At 42.2% G+C, this 22,311-nt stretch overlaps 1 protein-coding gene across 2 annotated transcripts in view; it reads left to right on the top strand.

Moving 5' to 3' along the window:
- The first annotated feature begins 296 nt into the window (after positions 1 to 296).
- Positions 297 to 22,311, top strand: part of GPC6 (glypican 6) — a 1,055,524-nt gene continuing 1,033,509 nt past the window's right edge. Inside the window, exon 1 of one of the 2 annotated variants that reach the window (XM_036250295.1) lies at positions 297 to 1,086. In XM_036250295.1, coding sequence (XP_036106188.1) covers positions 927 to 1,086 — 160 coding nt within the window. In that variant the 5' untranslated portion in view covers positions 297 to 926. The remainder of the gene's footprint in view (positions 1,087 to 22,311) is intronic. The other variant, XM_036250296.1, reaches the window with a different exon arrangement.

The following is a 22,311-nucleotide window of genomic DNA, read 5'->3' on the forward strand; positions in this document are numbered from 1 at the left end:
AGAGCAACAATTGAAACTGTTCTTCACATTCACAAAAATATAGTTTAATAACCTGAGTTAATGACTTAAAATACTGTTTTTCTAAATTGATTACTTATGTTATTAAAGGTAGCATTTCGGATCAGTATGAAGATGAAGAATGTGATGGGAATGAGAAAATAGAAACGTCCTCCTTACCACCCCCCCCTTTTTTTTTTACTGCTACCAAGTAGAAACAGATCCAGTCCAGGTTTTCCCTTTGACTCTGTCTCTGAATTTCGGCTGTGCACTAAGTAGCACGTTTCTGTCTCTCCCCTCCTTTCTCCTTCCCTCTCGCCTCCAGGATTTCTCTCTTCCTATTTCTGGAGGACTCTCACAGGCTCCCTCAGCCCGTGTGAAGCTGAGGTTTCCTGTGGAACCCGTATATCCCCAACACATACCTCCACGCAGACACATCCCCAACAATCCCGCGCTCGCACCGACACACACGCGCGCACACACTCGCGCTCGCCTGTCCACCTCCCTCCCGGGAGAGCCGGCGCGCGTTCCCACCTTCTCTGCACACTTCGGCGAGCCGAGCTCGCAGCGCTCTGGGATTCTGCGGCTCGGAACTCGGATCGCAGCTCTGAACCCTCATGGTGGTTTCTGAAACATTTCCTTCTCTCTCTCGTTTTTATTGCAACGTTTTCGATCTGGGGGGCTAGAGGAGCAAGGCGGCTGCTTTCCCAGCCAGCCCTGGTTGGCTTGCCATCCTCCATCTGGCTTATAAAAGTTTGCTGAGCGCAGTCCAGAGGGCTGCGCTGCTCGTCCCCTCGGCTGGCGGAAGGGGGTGACGCTGGGCAGCGGCGAGGAGCGCGCCGCTGGCTCTGGCGGGCTTTCGGCTTGAGGGGCAAGGTGAAGAGCGCACGGGCCGTGGGGTTTACCGAGCTGGATTTGCATGTTGCACCATGCCTTCTTGGATCGGGGCTGTGATTCTTCCTCTCTCTGGGCTGCTGCTGTCCCTCCCGGCCGGGGCGGATGTGAAGGCTCGGAGCTGCAGCGAGGTCCGCCAGGCGTACGGTGCCAAGGGATTCAGCCTGGCGGACATCCCCTACCAAGAGATCGCAGGTAAGCGCGGGCGCGCGGCCCAAGCGGGCTGCAGCCCTCGGCGGCCACACATTCCCGGGCCGCCCGGTGCCCTCCTCCTTCCCCCTGTTGCTGAGTTGTTAGTGTTCACTTTACGTCTGGGCTCCACGGGCGCCGCGCCTCTGCGCCGGGCGGCGGATGCTCTCCCGGCAGCTCCCGCGGGGTTAGGTGTGCGTCTCAGCTGCCTCATTGTGTGCACACGCGGGAGCGCCCTCCTTCCCTCCGCCCTCCCTCCCTCCGCTCTCGCGCCCTTGCGCCCCCTTGCTTGTCGGCTCCCGCCGGGTGGGCCAGGGAGCCCGGGACACTCGGGGATGGCCGCGGCGCGAGGGCAGATCGCCGAGCGGGGTGCCCACCCCACGCCTCTCGCTCGGGCAAACTTGTAAAAACTGCGGCCGCAGTTTGCCCAGCGCCACAGTCTGAGTGGCGCCTTCTCCACTCCCGCCCTCGCGCCGGCGGGGGCGGTGGAGAGACGCGGAGGGCTCCCCTCGCCCCTCGCTCCACACTCTGCGGTTCGGTAGACAGCCCGGGGTGCTCTGGCTGGGGGCGGGCGAGGCTAGGGGGACCCCCACCAGGGAACTCGGCCTCGCGACTTCCGCAGTTCCTGGCTGATTGGGGGGGGGTTCTCGGGCTGCCTGTTTCTGATTTGGGGTGTGCTTCCCCGGCTGCTGTTGGTCACTTGCGGCTGGGGTGAACCCCAGTCACCCGGCGCAGCGCTGGGTCCTGAGCGCGGCCTCTTACGCCGGCTCTCGGAAGCTGAGTCAACTTAAGCGGGAGGCTCGGGAGTGGATTCGTCTCCGGGGTCCCCGGACTCAGTGTCTCCTGCGTGCCCAGCCACTCGCAGTGCTCGAGAACCCGAGAGCCCCCACCCGCTCTCTCGGCGCCAGTGTGTGGGCACTTGGTCTGCGAGAACTTGCGCAGCAGCCTGGGTGCGTGTTTTCCGGCTCTTACCTCCAACCGGAGCTGAGCTTCTCTGGGGCTCTGTGAATGAAACGTGTCGAGGAGAGAGAATCCTGTGGCTGCGAGAGAACCGAACGGAGAGGCCGGGAGATGCTGCGAGGGCGCGGGCTTCTCAAACTGGCAGCCCAAGCCCTCAGTGACCTCGGATGGTCAAGTCAAAACGCCGAATTTCCACCAGCCTCTCCGCGTTTTGCAGAGAACTGGTCGGTGGATGAAAAGCCTTTTGCAGATATCTGAAAACATAACAGTTTCGATACATAGTGGGTTTGCTATTTTGTTATGGTTGCTCTTCAAGCTCTACAAGTGAGAGTTTTTACTTACGCTGCAATAACACATTTATATGAATTTAGGCATTAAAAAATAGCTCATGCATCACGCTAACAGTGTTACATACAGAGAGCCCCTTCCAGTTCTGAGCCAGACAGAGCCAGCTTCTGGTGAGCCGAAGGCGGAACCCGTGGTGAATTATAAGACTACTTTTCTATCCGTCACTTACTTCTCCCTTTTCCAGAACTCCCTAATTTGTTAATCAGTGAATAGAGACCGGCTGCCCTTCTAGCTCCTTAAGTTTCTCAACTCTCCTTTCCCTTTTGTCTACTGTTATTTCATTCTTTTTAATTAATTGATAAGGATCAACTTTGCTTTTTTTTTCTCCCCTCCCCAAATCTCAGGGAATTCAACTTTTAAAAGGTTTGTAGTACGTACGGATGACTTCTTTTAGGAACTTTTTCTCCTCTAATCTGGGTTTTTTCAAACGGTATCTTTTAAACACATACTTCTCCAACACGATTTCAGATAAGATATCTCAAAGAGGAAAACTGTGAAGTATTTTTATATTGCTTCAGTATTTTTTAGTGGATAATGGGGCTTTCTGGAGACTATAGTTCATGCTTAGTGTGATGCAAATCTCCTTAACATCAAGGTGAAGGTTTTCAGTGTAAATGATTTCTTTCTGCAGTCATCATTTACCTTCCTGAGAACATTTGTAGAGGTTAAATAAATCCTTCAGTATATTTTTAACTACAGGTGTTTTTTTTCCCCTCCATCCCTTGACAATTACAGTGCTTTCTAAAGCTCTGAATTTCTAATATGAGTGCACTTTTGTTAAACTCACATTCTAGGACTAAGGGTACCATTGACTTGAAATGATCAAGGTACAGCTCACGATGGAATAAGTGAATTGTAAAATAATTGTATACTAAGGATATACATTTTTTTCCCTCCAAAATAAACTTTACTCAGTGCTACCTAGTGCTATTGAGTTCATCACTTAGGAAATATGTCCCTTTATTAAATGAACACACTCTTTTACTCCTCCCTAGTTCCTGTCCTGATACAATTTACATTTAATTATCTAGTGCATGGTGATTATCCTTTCTTCAAACTCCTTTCGAACTCCTTTTCATCCTGTGTCATGTTTGGACTTTTAATGATTTGCTTGAGAAATGGCATATGCCATTTGTTTGCCAGGGAACATGAATTTAAAGGAACCGTTGTTCAGAATTTAGATTCACGAGATCTGTTTCTAATTGAAAGCTATGTGCAGGTAGCTTGCCTGGTAAAATAACTGAAAAGTAATAGGGACATGATGTTTCATCACAACATTATTAAAGTTTTACTCAGAACTCACAGTTGTGAAATAGTGTTGCCCTTTTCTATTGTAGGATAAAAGGGAGTTCTTCAGATTCAACAGATGAGGGAGTGTGATGGGTAATATATAAAGTTACACTCCAAGAGAGCGCTTGTGAGGGCGGAGGCTGTCAAGGGGCAGTCTGTTCCATTAATCTTCACTCAGCTTTGATTTTAAAGCATCCCAGGCAGATCAGATAGACTATCTGTCCTTGTTTGAAAGACCTCCAAAGAGGTAGACTCTTGAGCCCCTCTCAGCAATCCATTCTAATACTTAGTAATTCTTGTGGTATCAAAATCTTTCCAGATATCTAGCCAAAAGCCTTCACAGTGTGCTTTCTTATTTTCTCTTGTTCAATCTTCTGGGAAGATATTGAGCAGTAGATCATCAAGTTCTTTGTGGGGACTGCTATTCTGATGAAAGGTCAGTGTGAAACATCCGAGTCTTTCTTTGAGCATCAGTAATATTATCTCATTTTCCAACCTGACTCATCTTGATGGCTCTGAACTTCTAAAGGAACACCACAGCTGAAAAGAGCATCTGCTTAAAAGTCTGGGCAATTCAGGAAATGTTGTTTGAGGCTCACTGTGCAACTACTTTATGCTTTGAGCATTCTTAGAGTCATTTATTATAATACTTTGTAGCTGAATAATGGTGGCATACTGGCCTACATGCTCACTTTTTTCATTAATTATCAAATGTAACTTTATTTAACAATCTCTTATATAGAAGTTACTACGTACCCAGCACCTAATTGAGAACATTACTTTTAAAGCATTAAAGACTGCCTTATTAACTCCTTCTAATAACTTTAGGTTCTACCATTGACTCCATTTCTCTGGGTGAAAAGACTGAGCAACAGAGAGACTTAAATAATTAACTTGCCCAAGGACAACTGCATGAGAAAGTGAGGAGAATACAGTTCAAATCCAGGCACTCAATTCCATAGACTTAACGATGGCCACTGCCATTCTGTGTTTGCTGAATGAATGCATTGTAAAATCAGTTTTATCCTCATCTAATATTATATATAGCTTGGTATTAACAATCACCATATTTATTCCCTCATGCTGAATATTTTCCTTTTAGTTGTAAAATCTACACTTTTTCGAAATCACATTGACTTTGGATTTTATATTCTCAGGAATTGGCCATACTGCCACCACTAAAGTGTCCCTGTGTGTATGCATTTTCCCTGTCATTTTAGTTGTACAGATGTGGTTATATAAAAGGTAGAAACTGAAGAACTCATGTTGCTTTTTTCAATATATCAGGCCTACTGGAATATTGGGTTGGTCCAACAAAGCTTACTATAGGATGTTTTCATTCGGGTAGAGGGAGGAGGAAAGTTTCTCTCCACAGATTAGGGGGAATATATTATATATATATATATATATATATATATATATATATATATATATATATAAAACTAGCTCAGTATTAGCTCTTAGTATTCACTTTGCCCCTTTTTCTGTGTCAGGTATTTTGAGAGTTGGGCTATAGCTGGGTATTAAAGTATTAAACAGAATCAGACTCAGATACCGAGAACAGATTGGTGGTTGCTGGGGGTGGGGGTGGAGGTGGGGGGGAACTGGGTTCAAAAGGTGATGAGATTGAGAAGTACAGATTGATAGTTACAAAATAGTCATGGGATATAAAGTACAACATAGGGAATATAGTCAATAATATTGTAATAAGTATGTATGATGCCAGGGGTATTGGAGATATTGGGGAGAACACTTTGTAAAGCATACGATTGTCTAACCACTATGCTGTACACCTGAAACTAAAACAAAACAATATTGAATGTAGGCTGTCATTGAAAAATTTTTTTTTCAATTAAAAGAAAGTATTACATTTTTTTCTCATTTCTTTGTTAGCAGTTTATTTCAAAAATATCTAAAAACCTATCTCAAAGTCTAAAATTTAAAATTTAGAACATTTTCTGCCCTGCTGGTGTGGCTCTGTTCATTGAGCATCACCCCATGGACTGAGAGGTCCCTGTTTGATTCCAGGTCAGGGCACATGCCTGTGTTGCAGGCTCCATCCCCAGTAGGGGGCGTGCAGGAGGCAGCAAATGGATGTTTTGCTCTCACATCAATGTTTCTATCTCTCTCTCCCTTCCTCTCTAAAAAAATCAAGAAAAATATTTAAAAAAAATAGAAATACAGAACATTTTTCTTATACTCTGCTGGTTTACTAGAAACTTTTTTAGTCTTCTATTGGTTTCAAATTTGAGGATATGTGTTGCTTCACTTTACCTGGCCTTTGTCTAATAGTCCTTTTCTTTCTTAAGTGGGCTCCCCAGGGAACCTGTGCTCCCTGTCTCTGCTCCCCCAGCAAACCAACTTACTTAATGTGTTTGCCATTAGTACCAATCTTTTTTCAGTTTGCATGAAGCTGTCACCTTAACATGAATGGAAAAGCAGTATTTGGTAACTCTTTTACAGACATGTTAAATATCCTACTTGGGGATAAATTATTTAATTTCTGTTGATCTCCTTGCTGTGCTAATTTCTGATTTCTTTGTCCTCCATTTAGTTGACTAGTATCTTTAAAATCATCTCAAAGAACAGTGAGAGGCATAAATGGGTTAGCTGAACTTCAAATTTATTTATTTATTTGTTTGTTTGTTTGTTTGTTTATTTATTTATTTATTATTTTTTATGATTTGTCAAGCCATTAGAGTTCTAAAAGAATCACATTAAATCCAGGTATCAAAGCAACCTAAAATCTGGACTATTAGGAGTGCCACTTCTTAAACTCTTGATTTGAGAATTAATTTTAAAATGATCCTTGTGAACAGTTATCTTAGCTGATTTAATTAGAGAATAATATGTCATCATTGAGTTCATTTGAGTTGACTGATATACTTTTTGTTGCATGTGTAAGTGTTAATTCTTACCCGAGGATATTTTTTTCATTGATTTTTACAGAGAGTGTATGGGAGAGGGGGGTTGAGAAAAGCATCTATGTGAGAGAAACATAGGATTGGTTGCTTCCTGCATGTGACCCTATCTGGCCAGGGATCAAACCTGCAACCCAGGTACGTGCCCTTGAGCAGGAATCGAACCTGCGACTCTGTGCACGGGCTGTTGCTTTAATCACTGATCCACATCAGTCAGGGCATTGATATACATTTTTATATAAAACTCACATCTTTAAATTGCACCACATCTTCATAGTTTGTGCATAGAAATGAAGGCCACCATCAAAAGTGATTAAATATACAGCATTATGTTCTCTACAATGTTATAGTATAAACATTGCATCATAATTTATGTAGGAGCATGACCAATGCTCTTTCATAATTATGGGTGAGTTCTATGAACACTTGAAAAATTCAAAATAATTAGATCCTTTTAAACCAAAGTGACCTACCACTTAGTCACTAGATTTGTATAGAAATATGAGTTTAGATTAAACATTGTAGTAAAAGAATTGTTGATAAAAATAATTTTAATATCTTAATCTTAACTTATAGTCAAGCTCACAAAAGTAACATTATAAGATTCTTTTTCCCCACCTTAATTCTCATCTTTCAAAAGACTTTTAGCAAGGCCAGTAAGGTGACTTAGAGTTGTCTTGCCAATATAAACAGAATACTTAATATTCATTTAAACTTGGTGCTTATATCCCTTTACAGACTAAATTCTTCTCTGCTAAATTCTTTAGCTGGCGCATAATTCCACTTTAAATAGTGTCATAGATTTCTCTAGTAGTGTTCATTTTTCAGTGATTTACATGATACTATTTGAAAGTGTAATTGACTCTTGGGATGGCATGTTTATAAATAAAAGGTTTCATAGTGGTAAGTCTTAGGTAAAAGTTTAAAAATTCTAATAAACCTGGATGGAAATATTTAAGAGATTTTAATAAGCTGGATGAAAAAAAAATGTTAAACAACCACACTAGTTAGTAACAAAGAAAAATAGAAATTTGATTCCACATTTACACATTATCCAGGTAATTGATTATTTCTATAACCTATTCTCCATTTCCTTTAGACCTTTTTTTCTTACATTCATCCAATAAATATTTCTTGTTTACCTACTATGTGTAAGTCACCGTGCCAGGTGCTGGATATAGGACCCCAAGAAACTTTAATTCGAGAAGTGAAGCAGAAAATAAGGGCACCATTTACAACGAATGGCTGAGATAAATGCATAGCACTGGGGTCCCAGGCATAAAAGCATTTAGTTGCAGCATCTGATCTCATCACAGGGTTATGGAAATACTTCCTTGAGGAATAACAGTGGGCTCGGAAACAGCAGTACAAGGGGAATGGGAGAATGGACGGTATGCACATTGCCTACATGGTAAGAAGACCCTGAAAGCGTGTGTGAAATTCCAGAACCTGGGGAAAACAGCTAGCGAATGGGGAACGGGGTGAGAGAGAGACTGGAGAAGCAGAGCCTGATTTGTGTACATGGTCCAAAGATGACCCTATGTGCATACTGGCCCTATGTTTACCTTTTCACCATAGGCATGGGCCTTTAGCTCTGTAGCCTATGGATGCTAAACTAATGTTTTTACACATCTAGTTGTTTCACACACAGCCCCCAAGAAATATATTTTAAATTATTGAGAGCCTTACTGTATTGTGTACCCCACAGAATTGCACCCAACATCTGCTAGCCATTTATAAGACAAACCTGGGGCCTGTGAAAGACTCCGAGCCACAGCTGCCCTCCACACCCTAAGGCTGAGCAAGGGGCCCAGCTCCATCATCTCCCTGTCTCCTCTAACCTGGGAGTTCCCTTAACCTCTTCCCCTTCCTGGCCGCAGCCCCTCTGTTGTTTCTGCTATGGCTCCTGCTGTGAAGGACATCCCCTCACATGTGACCTGTCAAAGTTACACCTAAATAAAGCTCTTTGGGTCCTACTGTCATCTGGTTCTGTCTTTTCCCTTGGTCAGCCCTGAAATCCCTAGAACTCACCACGATGACTTTGGCCTGTAGCTTAGAGCAGTGAGAAGCTGCGGAGGAAGTGTTTGAGTCAGGATTGGACGTGGATTTGGAATGTCACTTTGGTTGCTCTGTAGAGAATGGATCAGAGGGGAACAAAAGCAGATATAGGGAGAGGAAGAGATGTTAACTTTGAACGAGAGTGGTGCCTGAAGGGGAAATGAAGTAGAAGGATTCAAGAAACATTTAGGAGCTAAAATTTATGCCACCAAAAGGCTATTAATCACAAGTTATTTAGTGAACATCAGCTATGTGATTGACAATGAATAGGGACTGGTGTGTGTGTATGTGAAAGAGAGAGAGATTGAGAGAGGGAGAAATAAGTGTCCCGGAAGCATTCATTGAGTGTAAAGGCCATATAAATACTTTGACGTAGTTTATGTGTGCTTTTTAGTGGAGACTGCACTTAACATCGTAAAACCTGCCGAGGACTTAAGAATATCAATGTGGCTGAGAGAAAGGGATTTCCAAAATAGGGTGGGGTGAATTGTTAACTCCCAGAAGATGTAAAATTGTCAAAATGTATGTAACCAGCTGTGCCCATTTTGAAACTGAAGTCACAGTTCTTTGTCCTGTGGCAGTGTAAAATGCAATCTTAAAATTTTCACCAAGTTGAAGAATTAATTACATTGTTACTCCACTTCCCAAAATTTAAACAATGCTATGTCCATGGCATAAGTACCAGATATCATTACTGAGTCTAATGATAAAAATCACAGAATGAAGTGGTTTCTATGACCTTGCTGAAGGCAGAAGGTACAATTTAATTGGAACTCTATTAGGGTTCTCTAGTGAAAGAGGACCAATAGGATATATTTCTACATCTGTCTCAACATAGATAGCTATAAGACAAGATTTATTATAGGAAATGGCTCCCCAGATTATGGAGGCCAAGATGTCCCCGATCTGCTGTCCGCAAGCTGAAGACCGAGGAAAGTGGTGGTATAACTCAGTCCTCCAGTGCCAAAAGCGTGAGAAGAGGGGTGGGGAGAGACAAGTCTCAGAGTCCAAGGTCTGAGAACCAGGATCTCTGATGTCCCAAGGTGGGAAAATATGGACATCAGAGCTGAGGAAGAGAGAGAGGGGGAATTGCCCTTCTTCCTCCTTTGTGTTCTGTTTGAACCTCCAATAGATTGGATGATGCCCACCCATATTGGTCACTACTTATACTGAATCAAATGCTAATCTCTCCCAGAAACACCCTCACAGACACATCCAGAGAGAATGTTTGACCAGCTATCTAAGCATTCCTTAGGCTAATCAAATTGACCCATAAAGTTAACCATGACAGGAACCTTGAAGTGTGGGTAACATTTAACGAAGGGTCATCAAAGAAGAAGGCATTCATGGTGGGTTGCATACGTGAGCAAACTAGTGCACGTGGAGGATAGTACAGTACACGAAGTGGTCTAGTAAGAACTTGTGAGAAATGATACTGAACAGATAGAGTGGAGTTTTAATTGGCCTTGAAAATCCTAAATTGTATATGGTAGGACGTCGGTCATCCTAGGCTCTTGGCAGTGAGGTGACATGATGAAAGCTTTGTTTTGGATTGGTTTAGCACTGCAAACACGATGAAAAGGAAGGCAGGTCATGAAAGGCCCAAGAGGAGGGGAGGAACAGAGCCAGGGAGCTGTTTTAGACTCTGAGGCATGAGATGCTGAGGGCCCACATGAGGATGCGAGGAGACGGGAAGGGGTAAATGAGTTCATCGGAGAAGGAAGAGCAAAATGAAAAAGGAAAACACTTTAAAATGTCACCCTGCTTCTTGGAAGTTTCAATAAAAGAGTTTAAAGAAGACAAGATATTAAACTGTTGCCTGAAATAGTTTGTCACTTAAGATACTTTTGGCAGCAGGTCGCAGAACATTCTGAATCAGCTGGCCTGCACTGTCAGGGAAAGCCGTCGTTTCCCATACCTGCTCCCCCCAGAGAGCGGTTCCAGGAGTGGCGAAGTGGGAAGTTAAGGGTAGCATCTGGGTCCCAGGTTCTTTCCATTTTTCAGCCCCGAGACCCGCATTCTACCAGGTCAGCTCCATTCGGAAACAAGAGGGCTACTGGAGTACCAAGAGTCAAAGCCTCATTGCAATGGCCAAGGGCACAAAAAGAGATGGTATCTTCCCATGTGTATGTTTTCTCTGATGAGGCAGACTACCCTCCGAAGTGCCTCAGAAGGTTTGCTCACCTTTCTTATTGCAGAGGTGCTAGCTGTGCCCATGCCTGGAAGAGAAAGGAAAGGGACCTGGCCGTTGACCTGGACTTGCCATGGATGGATACATCCTCACACAGGGGCTGCTCTCCACCTTCCTCAAGTGCATGGCCACTGAACTGCCTAATATTTGTAAACTGAATAAGAATTCCAAAGAATTGAGGGGGTAGTGGAACAACCGAGAGAAACCACTCACACTGTCTGCATTAATTAGGCATTTGGCGTTCTAGCTTTAGTTCAGTGTTTCTCAACCCTGGCCAGTGGTGAACTTATAAATGTTTAACAGTTGGCTCTCAGGAGGCAAGGTGTGGGAGACTTGATTAGCAGCCTTTGCCAATTTCTGTGGTATAAATTTCGCCACCATGACTGATTTTAAGCTAGTAACAATTTAACAGCCAGCTCACAAAATTCCTGAAAATTTAACAATCGGTTCTTTCAAGTTGGAAAGAACCAGGGCTATCCTGGAATTACGTGAGATGTTAAAAAAAAAAAAAAAAAAAAAAAAGGCTACACTTGGGCTTCATCTTCAGATATTCTGATCTAATTGGTCTGGAACTGGACACTCTCCTTCCTTCTGTTCCTCTCCTCCCTTCATATATTCATATACATGTATAAGTATTTTCCTGAGGAATTTTGATGTGCATCCGGGGAAGAGAACCAGTGATCTAGAGCTGAGTTCATAGACTTCATCATGCATTAGAATCACTGTAGCTCTTGTTAAATACCAGTACCTGGGTCCCACTCCCCAAGTTTCTGATGCAGTAGTTCTGGAGCAAGGCCTATAATTTGCATTTTGATAAGTTTGTAGGTGATGCTGATGCTGTTGGTTCAGGCCCCATCCTTTGAGTCTCTGGGGTCACACTCTGGGTGCATTCAGTGTAGTTTTAGATACAAGTTTTTGTCTGGTAGACAGTCAAATTTGGGCAAGGATCTTATATTATTTTTCACCTTGATCTTGGATAAGAATCAATATCCACTAGGAAAGTGTTGCTACTCCAAATTGTACCCCTGATCTCCTCAGCCTTCTTTCAAATGCTTACATTGGCCAGTAGGGGGACGAAGAGTAAGATTGATTGGATCAATTCAATCCCAAATTACCTATGCTGGAACAAAAGGGGCCTAGGCTAGCTGCCAAGGGCACATCTGTAGGCGTAGGAGAGAACCTCAACCTTGTTTTATAGGGGAACTGGAAAACATTTTAAGTTTCTTTCACTGTAAGATCGCTATTATTCTTTGCTAAGATGGCAGGCTTTCTATGGTTATGTAGGACTTATTATTTTTTGTCCCTTTTAGAAGATTTCTGGCTAAGAGTAATTCCATCCCCGTAACCCCTCTTTGAGCTGTTTTTCCTACACTAGCCTCCCAAGTGCAGATGTAGCTATTTTTTCCTGATCTCTAGACTCTTCTGCAGAGACTACATTTAGAGTTGGCCACTCTTCATTTTATACTCATTTAATTAAAGATGTAGCATAATACATTCTGGGCATGCACAACTATGAGCTGTAGGCTCTATTTACTAGGCTGTTTGCACCTTATTTGAGTTCTTGGATTTCTTAAGAAATTGGCTTTCTCTCTTTGTGCCCCCCAGGCAGCTGAGATTAGCAGAGGCCAGTACTCACTCCTCCCCGAATCTCAGGGATCTAGAGGTATTTCCTCTTCAAGGTTGCTATGAAGTGGAGGCAACTATTTTCTTTGCACAGAAAGCATTTTGAAGTCTTCAGAAAAAAAAAAAAAGATGAATAACTTTCAATTATTATTTTCTTAATGGGTCAGAGTAGCTCAAAGTCAATAGCAATTGTGAAATGAACTTGAAAAAAGCCACCATGCTTTTAGATATTATCGATTTTTAAAAATGGCAGGCCTTAATTTTTCCCTGAAAAAGTAAAAAAGAATATTGTTCTTTAGCTGTTTGATTTTACTATTTTATTCCAAATCCCAACAGTTGGGAGCTTTTAAAACTAAAAAAAATGGTATAATTAAAAATAGTTATTTTTTCCCCTTTCTTTTTACCGTAAAACGTTGAAAAATGTTTTTGAAGAGTTTAAATGACCTTTGACATAATGAGAGCTCTAGTTTGAAAATAAGAATTTGTAATTTTGAAGTATTAATAATCTGGAAATGTGGGATTCATGAACTCTCCTACTTGATCCATTTACAGCATCTTTCCCAGCTGTCTATTTGCATCATACCAAGGGAATGTAGTTTACTGTTACTTTTACATTATCAAGTGCTAATGTGTGAAAGGCTTTTATTGTGTTTTTACTGCTCATTTGATTAAGTGGTATCTTATTCAATATTCTTTCACAGAGTTGGGGATATTCAGACACCAGGAGGTCAAGTACTATGTTAAAAGCTTAGGCCAATCTTTTTATATGACTGCAATAAAGAATATATTCATTTTACTTATATTACCACATGGCTCTCATAAAAGGTCAGTTTCAATTGAATATAAAATAGGTTGCAAATGGCAAATCTTATGTCATCAACAACAGAGTTATTATATGTAATTGCTTTTCAATTGCCACCTTCCCCTCTTTAAAAAAAAGTAACTTAGAGATTTCTTAAAATCATACCTCCACGATGCGTTTTGTATAATAGTACAAGATTGTGTAAATCCAAGCTTTTATATTTTAGTCAAGAAAATGTGTATAGGGTAAACCACTTAAATCCCAGTCAAAACAACAAGTTAGGTGCTTAAGTTAGTTATTCATAGCAGAAAACATGAAATTATACTTTTTTATTTTGTAGTTATCTTAATTTAACAAATTAACTTTGAATCAATTCCTCAGCCTAGGTTATTGATGTAAAGGTAAATGATTTAATGTAAGAAGTTATATGCATAAACATAAGCCAGTTGCTATGATTTAAGAGTGGCAATTTATTCTTACCCAGAACACACTTAGGAAATCATGGAAAGGGTTTCAGTTCAACAGAGGGTTTACCATATATAGAAATATAGGTTATAGTGATCTTAATTCTGTGTTCTAACGGAGGTTGCATTTTACAACTGGAATAACCATTTCCTATCAACTGAGAAAAACCTATAACACATTTTACTTTTATTTATTTTTAAATCCTCACCCGAGGATATTTTTCTGTTTATCTTCAAATAGAGTGGGAAGAAGAGAGAGGGAGAGAGAGAAACACCGATGTGAGAGAGACACATCGACTGGCTGCCTCCCGCACCCCCTCAGCCAGGGTCTGGGACCAGACTGCAACTGAAGTACGTGTCCTTGACCGAATCGAACCCGAGACTCTTTTGTCCGCAGGCTGACGCTCTAACTGCTGAGCCAAACTGGCCAGGGCCCTATAACACATTTTAAAATGAGTTTTAACCTTGCTAACCATTACTTTATATAGTATAATTCTTGACAAAAACCATCATTATTCCTCTGAAATATTTATTTTCAAAAGTATGACCTTATATTTGAAAAAAGTTTAAAAATTTTCTGTGTTTTGAAAGGCTTTGAAACAGTATTATTTTGGGGGAAAAAGAGCGAGAGAGAGAGAGAGCGCCTGTCTCACAATTACTATAATCAGGAAAAATTGAAAGATGGAATACAAACAAGTAAGAGCAGACTTTTCCCAGTTCAACGTTTCCTCAAGCTATCTTCACTCAGGGTGACAATTCCGATTTTAACCTCATTAAGCTTTAGAGAGAACAGCGTCCCCAGAGACAAGCCTGAAGGTCCCTGAAGTCCCAGGTCTGCTCATTCCGTCCCAGGCCCTGCCGGGAGCTGCTGTCGGCCTCCTGGAAGGTGCCAGGGATGCCCAGAAGGAGGCTCTGCTGTGCAGCACCAGCCTGTAGGTGCACCACCTTTAGCCACACTTCACCCTGGTTACTGTGGCATTGATTTTCACGGCTCATGACAGAAGCTGTTTTCAGCCCTTGAAAAGGAAGTGGCTGGGGCCTGATACTCCTAACACAAACAGCAAATTGCTCCATGGCTTTCATAGCATTCGAGGTCTGTTACCTTAAGGTTCTAATGGCCTTTTAACAGTGTTTCCAGCTGAGCAGCAGATGTAAAGGATACTGAACATTGAAAGCTCTGTTCTTTTTCCCCCCTCCCCGAAAGGATCATTTTTTTTTGCAGACATTGTACTAACACCAAATCCTAGGATCTATTCAGTGGAATGTTAGATGCGAGAAACTGAATCAAATCTCAGATAAATAGAAAATACTGTCAGTACCACAAATCTGTCACCTTATTGAGCTGTGTGTCCCCTGTTACAGCCCATCCTGAACCGTGATTATGTCACCATTAGTAGTGGCCCCATTTGGTAATATTTCTTCAGGGAGAAATGTAATTAATGGATCCCCAGGAAGCCACGAAAACACCTTACACTTTAAGTGAATTCATTTTAATCCTAAAAGTTGCAGTATATTTCTGACACCACTACATTCAACTAGAGTTCTGTCCGGGCTGCTCTTGGTCCCCCTTTCTGCTGTCCTGGGTGTTAGTTTTGACCTTCTGTTGGTCAGGGTGTGAAATGTTTCCCACACAGGCAGCTACACTCGCCCAGCACGCGAACCTAAAGTCCTTTAAACTCAGCTTTTGTCCATTGAAGAAGGCTGGTATTTCAGCCTTGTGCACTTATGGGGAAAAAGTGAAACATAACCGAAGAATACTTGTCGAGTTGGATGTTTTTTAAAAAATTAGAGAGACAGTGCGTCTTTTGATTTCACTTGGGTTCGCGCAGCGCTTCATATTTCCAGTTTCCAGTGGTAACTGGATGAGGGGGAGAAACACAGCCCTGTGGATGAGTCATCGCTCCTCACTCCAGGAACTCGCCTGCTTCACAAGCCTTTAGAAGGACCTTTAGGAGAAGCGCCCATATTGAAAATACACACACATTGCAACTTCCATGTGAAAAGGCATGCAATTTCCTCTCCCTCCTCTTCCTGTTTTCTTCTTCCTCTTCCCTCTCTTCTTCCCTCATGTAACCTAAGTGGTTTGGGTAGCAAGAAGAAAAGCATCCTGTGATTGAGTTTAAAATTCAGTGCGATTGTCTGGCCGGTGTGGCACCGAGAGATCGCAGGTTCAATCCCTGTCGGGACACATGCCCAGGTTGTGGGCCGGATGCCCAGTGAAGGGCATGCAGGAGGGACCAATCGATATTCTCTCTCTTCAGTGTTTCTCTCTCTCTGTCTCTCTCACGTCCTCTCTCTCTAAAATCAATAAAGGAAAAAAAATAGCGCGATCTGTTAAGCTCTGGTGGGTGACAGCAAGGGTGGTACTTGCTTGGCGTGGCAAGGCAGAGACTGGCATTGACTCTTGGCTCTACAGCCTGTTTGTAGCCTTCTGTGCCTCAGCTTTTTTGTTTTTGATTTGTTTGTTTGAATTTCAAACAGGGCTGTAAGAACAGTCTTTACCTCTCATTACGGTGACTGTATTAAATGGATTAACATTAATAAAGCTCCTAAAATAGTACCTGGCTTGTGATAAAGGCTATATGCATGTTTGTTAAATAATGAATAACAGAGAAGAAATCAATCTCCTGCTGGGGTGGGAAGTGATGGGGAGTGACTCTTCCTGGGGAAAGGGGGAGAGTGAGTTCCTCCCTCTCCAGGGCCCTGCTGGCCCAGGTGGCTGATGTCTGGGGTTGGTGTGCTTTGTGATCTGATCTTATGCAACTCTGAAAGGGCCTGGCGGACCCCTTTCCTGGAATAATCACCCTCACACTGGTCTTCCTGGCCCTGTAGTTCTCTTGACCCCCTGGTTTGTACTTCACCTGTCCTTTGCCCCATCTGTTAACTCCATCACTTGTTATGGTGGGACCCTGGCAAGCTGCTTTCTTATACACCCCAGGGGGGCGCCCTAGAGCCAGACCTGTGTCCTCCAGGTGTGGGCATAGCTTGCCCTCCCTCAGAGCACTCTGTTCCTCCAAGTTTATCCTAAGGTCTTTGCCAGGGAGCCCACCAGGCAATCTCTTGACCGACTCCTAAACAGATTCTTAAATCCATCTTCTCTTTGGCTTTTCTGCATTGACGTAAAGCTCGGAGAGGAGAAACTGGGAAACTCGGGAACCATGACCTTCCCGTCACCTCCCTTCTTCCCACAGACACCTGGGGCAGGGATGAGTTTGCTGCCTTTTCTCTTTCTGGCTGGACCTCAAGCCCTTCATCCAAGACTAGAGATTTTTGTCTCCTAAAGAGGTCAGGTAACACCTGACACCCATGCCCTTGGATGGGGAAGCCTGTAAGTAAACAACGAATTAAAGGACAAACAAAACTGAATCAGTTAAGTATTCATAAAACATTCCTGTTCCATGTGCAATATGAAAACCTCTGAATAATCTCTCAAACATCAAGTGAACTGAGAATAATAAAAATTCTTTGTTTTTATGGGAATCTTTGGGCTTCTTGGCAGATGGTATTATATAGAAGCAGAGGAACTTAATTCCTTGTTTCATGCTTACCATTTGGTTATTTGCAAGTTTTCTTACCTCTTTGAACCCTACTTTTCTTATCTGTATAGTGGGGCAATAGCATAGTCTGGCTCATGATATTTTTTGTGAGGATTAAGTGGCATGATGCCTGAGAACAGCCGGACAGAGAGAAGTCTCCAGGAAATGTTACTTCTTTTTGCCCCCAATTTCCTCTTGATACATGTATCACGATGAGACATCTTTCTGTTTATTATTGAGAAGAGGAGAGAAACCTAGTAGGCTATAATCTTCACTCTAAGATTTAGTCATTTTTAATTTCCTTTTACGATAAGCTTCTAAGACAGAAACCCTAATAGGACATTAAAAGGTGGTCTTGAAATACTGTTAAATGTCAAATAACAAATATTTTAAAAAACATTTACTTCTCTTCTTTTTGGTCTTCTGGGCAATGGCTCTGAAACTTCTCTTTCATTATTTTAATTTGCTTAAACCTGTGCTTCTCAAACAAGTATGCATCAGAATCACCCAGAAGATTTGTTCAGGTGGGGGTCCCACTCTGGGCGTTTTTGATTTAGGAGCTCTGAGGTGGGGCCAGTGCCCAGGTGATGCTGATGGTCCCTAGACCACACTGCTTCAAGTTCAAGCCTTGAACTATCAGTGGCTTGAGAATAAATTTCAACTTGGCTTTGACATTCAAGAACTCAAACTTCTTTCTAACTTACTTTCAAGCCCATTCATCTACAATTTCTGTCTGATAAAAACTTTTTCACTAAACTTTTCTTTTCTTTCTTTTTTTTTTTTTTAATATGTTAGAGAGAAAGGAAGGGAGAGGGAGAGAGAGATAGAAAAATCACTAAGAGAGAAACATTGATTGGTTACTTCTTGCAGGCCACCTACAGGAGATACAGCTCCCAACCTGGGCATGTGCCCTGACCAGGAATCGAACTGGTGACCTCTTGGTCCATGGGTTGATGCTCTACCCTGAGCCACATAGGCTGGGCCAAAATTTTCTTTAAAAAATATCTTTTTTTAATCCTTGCCCGAGGAGATTTTTCCATTTTTTGTTCAGATAGAGTGGGAGGGAGAGAGAGGAAGAGAGAGAGAGAGAGAAACATTGCCGTGAAAGGGACACATCGAGGGGCTGCCACCCACACGACCCAACCCAGGCTGGGGACAAACTGCAACTGAGGCAAGCGCCCTTAGCGGGAACCGAACCCAGGTCTCTCCAGACCGCAGGCCGACGCTCTAACCGCTGAGCCAAACCGGCCAGGGCAAAAATATATTTTTTTAATATTTACTGATTTTAGAGAGAGCGAGAAGAAGGTAGGAGGAGAGAGAGAGAAGAGAAAGAGAAAAGGGAAAGAAACATTGATCTGTTGTTCCAATTATTTATGCATTCATTGGCTGATGGAATGGTGACCTTGGCATATGTGACAACACTCTAACCAACTGAGCTTACTTGAGGATATGTTTATTGATTTTAGAGAAAGAGGAAGGGAGGGAGAAACATTGATAGGTTGCCTTCCATAAGCTGTCTGACTGGGGATTAAACCCACAACCTAGGTATGTGCCTGATCAGGAATTGAACCCACAACCTTTGGTGTATGGGACGATGCTCCAACTAACTGAGCCACCCGGCCAGGGCAAGTCCCTTAATTTTTGTTTCCCAAATTTGCCTCTGTGATAGCTGAGCGTACTTGAATACATATTTGTTCTCCTTATAACACAATCCTTGCCTATAGTAGTGACTTAAATAAATAATTGACTACTTATTTTTTCCTTTAACATTTTTAAAATTGATTTTTAGAGAGAGAAACATCGACAGTGATTGGCTACCTTCTGCATACCCCCTACTGGAGATCGAGCCCACAGCGCAGGCATGTGCCCTGACCTAGAATCAAACCAGCCACCGCTTGGTGCGTAGGTCTATTCTCAACCACTGAGCCATACGGGCCAGACAAACTAACTCCTTCTTGATTAGAAATATAAGGAGACCATTTTTTTTTTTTTTTTGGCTAGATATTCCAGACAACTTTAAGTAAGATCAAAACTAAATGTTGTAATATAAGGACACCCTTATATTTTCTTTGAAAGATTGCAGCTGATGTTTTATATTCTCTTAAGCCAGTGGAAATCAATTCATGAACGTTCAGACCACCAGAGTTTGTTGTGCGGAACATGTGTTTTGATGCTTTCATTTTATTTTAAAGCATAATGTTTCTCCCAATGAAAAACCGACTATATATAACTTATATGTCTATCAAAATGATTTTCCAAAATGTGGCATATTTTAGCTATCACTGATGGCAATTTTCAAATACCTGAAAAGTTCAGAGAAGTTAAATGTAAAGAGTCCTTTAAACTGCGGTGACATTTCCTTGGAGATCCGTTGATCGAGAGCAAAGTTAGTATATGAAGTCAGGCCTAGGCAAAAAGCAATCAAATCACACCCCCTTGGGGATGATCTGCTTGTGATGGAGGCTTTGAATAATAAGTTGTGCCACTGGAATGCTTATAGGCACCACTTGTAATTTTGTGAATTCCATTTGAAGCTGCTGCCTACCTTGGTTCTTTTAACTGACATCAGTTCAGGCCAGTACAATTTATTTTTAATTACTTGGTTAAAGAATAGCACCCAGCGCTGGCTGGTTTGGCTCAGCGGTTAGAGTGTTGGCCAGTGGACCAATGAGTCCTGGGTTCGATTTCTGTCAAGGGCACGCTCCTCGGTTGCGGTTCGTCCCCGGCCCTAGTCAGGTTATGTGGGAGGCAACCAGTTGATGTGGCTCTCTCACATCCTCACATCGATGTTTCTCTCTCTCTCTCTCTCTCTCTGTCTCTCTCTCCCCCTCCCTCCTTCCCACTCTATCTGAGGATAAATGGAAAAATATCCTCTAGTGAGGATTAAAAAAAAAAGAATAGTACCCACAGTTTCCTTGCCCTGGAGGTACTCAGAGTAGTGAGGACAGACAGACAGATGGTTAATTTCAGTATAAGGTGAGGAGTGGAGTGGTAGAGGCATGGGCAGCCTGGAGGAAGCAGGTAGATGTGTTGGAGGGCAGGTGACCCATCGGTGGGGGAGAGGATGTGGTGAGGGCTCTGAATCAGGGATCACGAAGTGCTTTTCTTCTCCACTAGAATAATTTATTTCTTATATAGTATTAATTGTTATTGCATCTAGATGGATGAACTTTAATTCTAAAGTCAACAGGGAAGGTTAGATTCTTCTGTTATATAGAGGATCGTGCCCAATGAGCTCCCTAAAAAGTGGGCAACTCTGGTTTTAAAAGTTGCATCATTTGATCTTTGTTCAAGCAAATATAACATTATCAGTCCCTAGGGAATTGTGTTTAGCCCTGAATTATTTTAGCTTCCATAGTTTCATAAAATTCCTGAGGAAATATTAGGAATATAACTATATAAATATTTTGATAAAGATGACGCGAATGGCGTGGGGATTTGTTTCTTTTTCTTTTTGCCATTGGCTAAACAGAGCAATTCGTGCTGCGAACCCTTTTACTAACTTTCATACAGAGATGGTGCAATAAGAGGTTCCAGCTGGAGAAAAGGTGAAACCAAGTTAGGCTTTTTGTGCCCTTCGCCATCTGACTTGGTGTATTTTTTAGTTACTTTCCGTTTTCCATCACATTTGCAACCAGGAACGTTTAAACTGTTGCGCTGTTGCAGTTTGCATATGAAGATGTTTCAAGCAGGTTTGAAATGATAAAAAATAGAGAGGATGCCCAGATGACAACAAGCAGAAAGATTCTTTCTTTAAAGAAAAACCTCCATTCTCATTTGTAAAGCAAAACGTTCTCTCTTAGAAGTAACAGCTGCAAAAAAAAAAAAAAAAAAAAAAAAGTAGGAAGGCAGAACACACTAATCTAAGTTGTAAAATATGTTTTGGTAGCTCAACAGAGATTTAGCTGTTTCGGAGGGGGAAAAAATCTACATCGAGTTTTAAAATGAAGGTATTTAAAAGCATGGCACAAGGGATCCTTATTTAGGGAGCTGGGGAGCAGCCAGGATGGGCCGTTCGGGGCTGGCCTGGCCGACTCTGCTGGCCCGGCCGCCCTCCCCACAGCCTCTCCCCGCAGCGCGGGAGTCAGATGCGTGAGCAAACACCTGTCTTTTCAGAATGCCGTAGTTGATGAAATCAGGGAATTCCAGAAATAGTTTTAACACAAAAGCAGCCATTACCCCAGATTTTGTTTTATTTAAAGTTGACCTGTACAAGTTAGTATTTCTAAAAACGAGGTGGGAAGTTTGTTTTTCTCCCCACGTGCAACTGAAACTCTGCCCGTGTTCTTCGTATTGATTCTTAGGGTGCACTGACTTTTTTCCTAACAAAACAGTTGTAGTTTTGAAGGTGCTGTTTTCTGAGGGAAAGACATGGCACTCCATGGGAAACACCGAGCAGGAAGTCTCGGGGCTCTGAATCTCAGGCCCTGGACCCATTTTCTCACCCGGAAAATAAAAGCCTGACACATAGCATTTATTTTTTTGAAGTTAAGGAACATGGTGTGGGCGTGGGTTTACTCTCTATGAGTAAAGAGTTAATAAATAATGTGAAATTTTTATTGAGAACTGGTCCCAAGCCTGATTTGCTCAAGTACTAGCTTCAGCCTTAATAGACATACTAACTTAGATTTCTGATGGCTAAAGGGAATTCCTCTGTTTCATTTGGGAAAATGGGACAGACACTGATGATTTTGAGGTGCTTTCTTATGGACAAGCGCTTTGAAATCCGATTGTTTTTCTAAGAAGGGGTGCATTTAGAAAGAATACTTCTTCCTTTCTCTTCTTGCAATATTTTATTTAAACATGTTGGAGCATAATAATTTTCTAGCTTGTGTTACACATATAAAGGATAAATATCTGATATATTTGATTAGTCTCCCATTTGTCTATAAGCCTCAAGAAGGCAGGGCCATGTCTGAGTTATCCTGCGTAGTTCTTAGCACCTGGCACACACACGCCTTCAGTACACTTTTATTGAATGTACCAAATAATGACAGTGACCTGGGCTTTCATTTGATTCCTAGAAAACAACCTCTGT

This window comes from Molossus molossus, unplaced genomic scaffold (genome assembly GCF_014108415.1).
Source record: "Molossus molossus isolate mMolMol1 unplaced genomic scaffold, mMolMol1.p scaffold_m16_p_9, whole genome shotgun sequence".
NCBI lineage: Eukaryota > Metazoa > Chordata > Mammalia > Chiroptera > Molossidae > Molossus > Molossus molossus.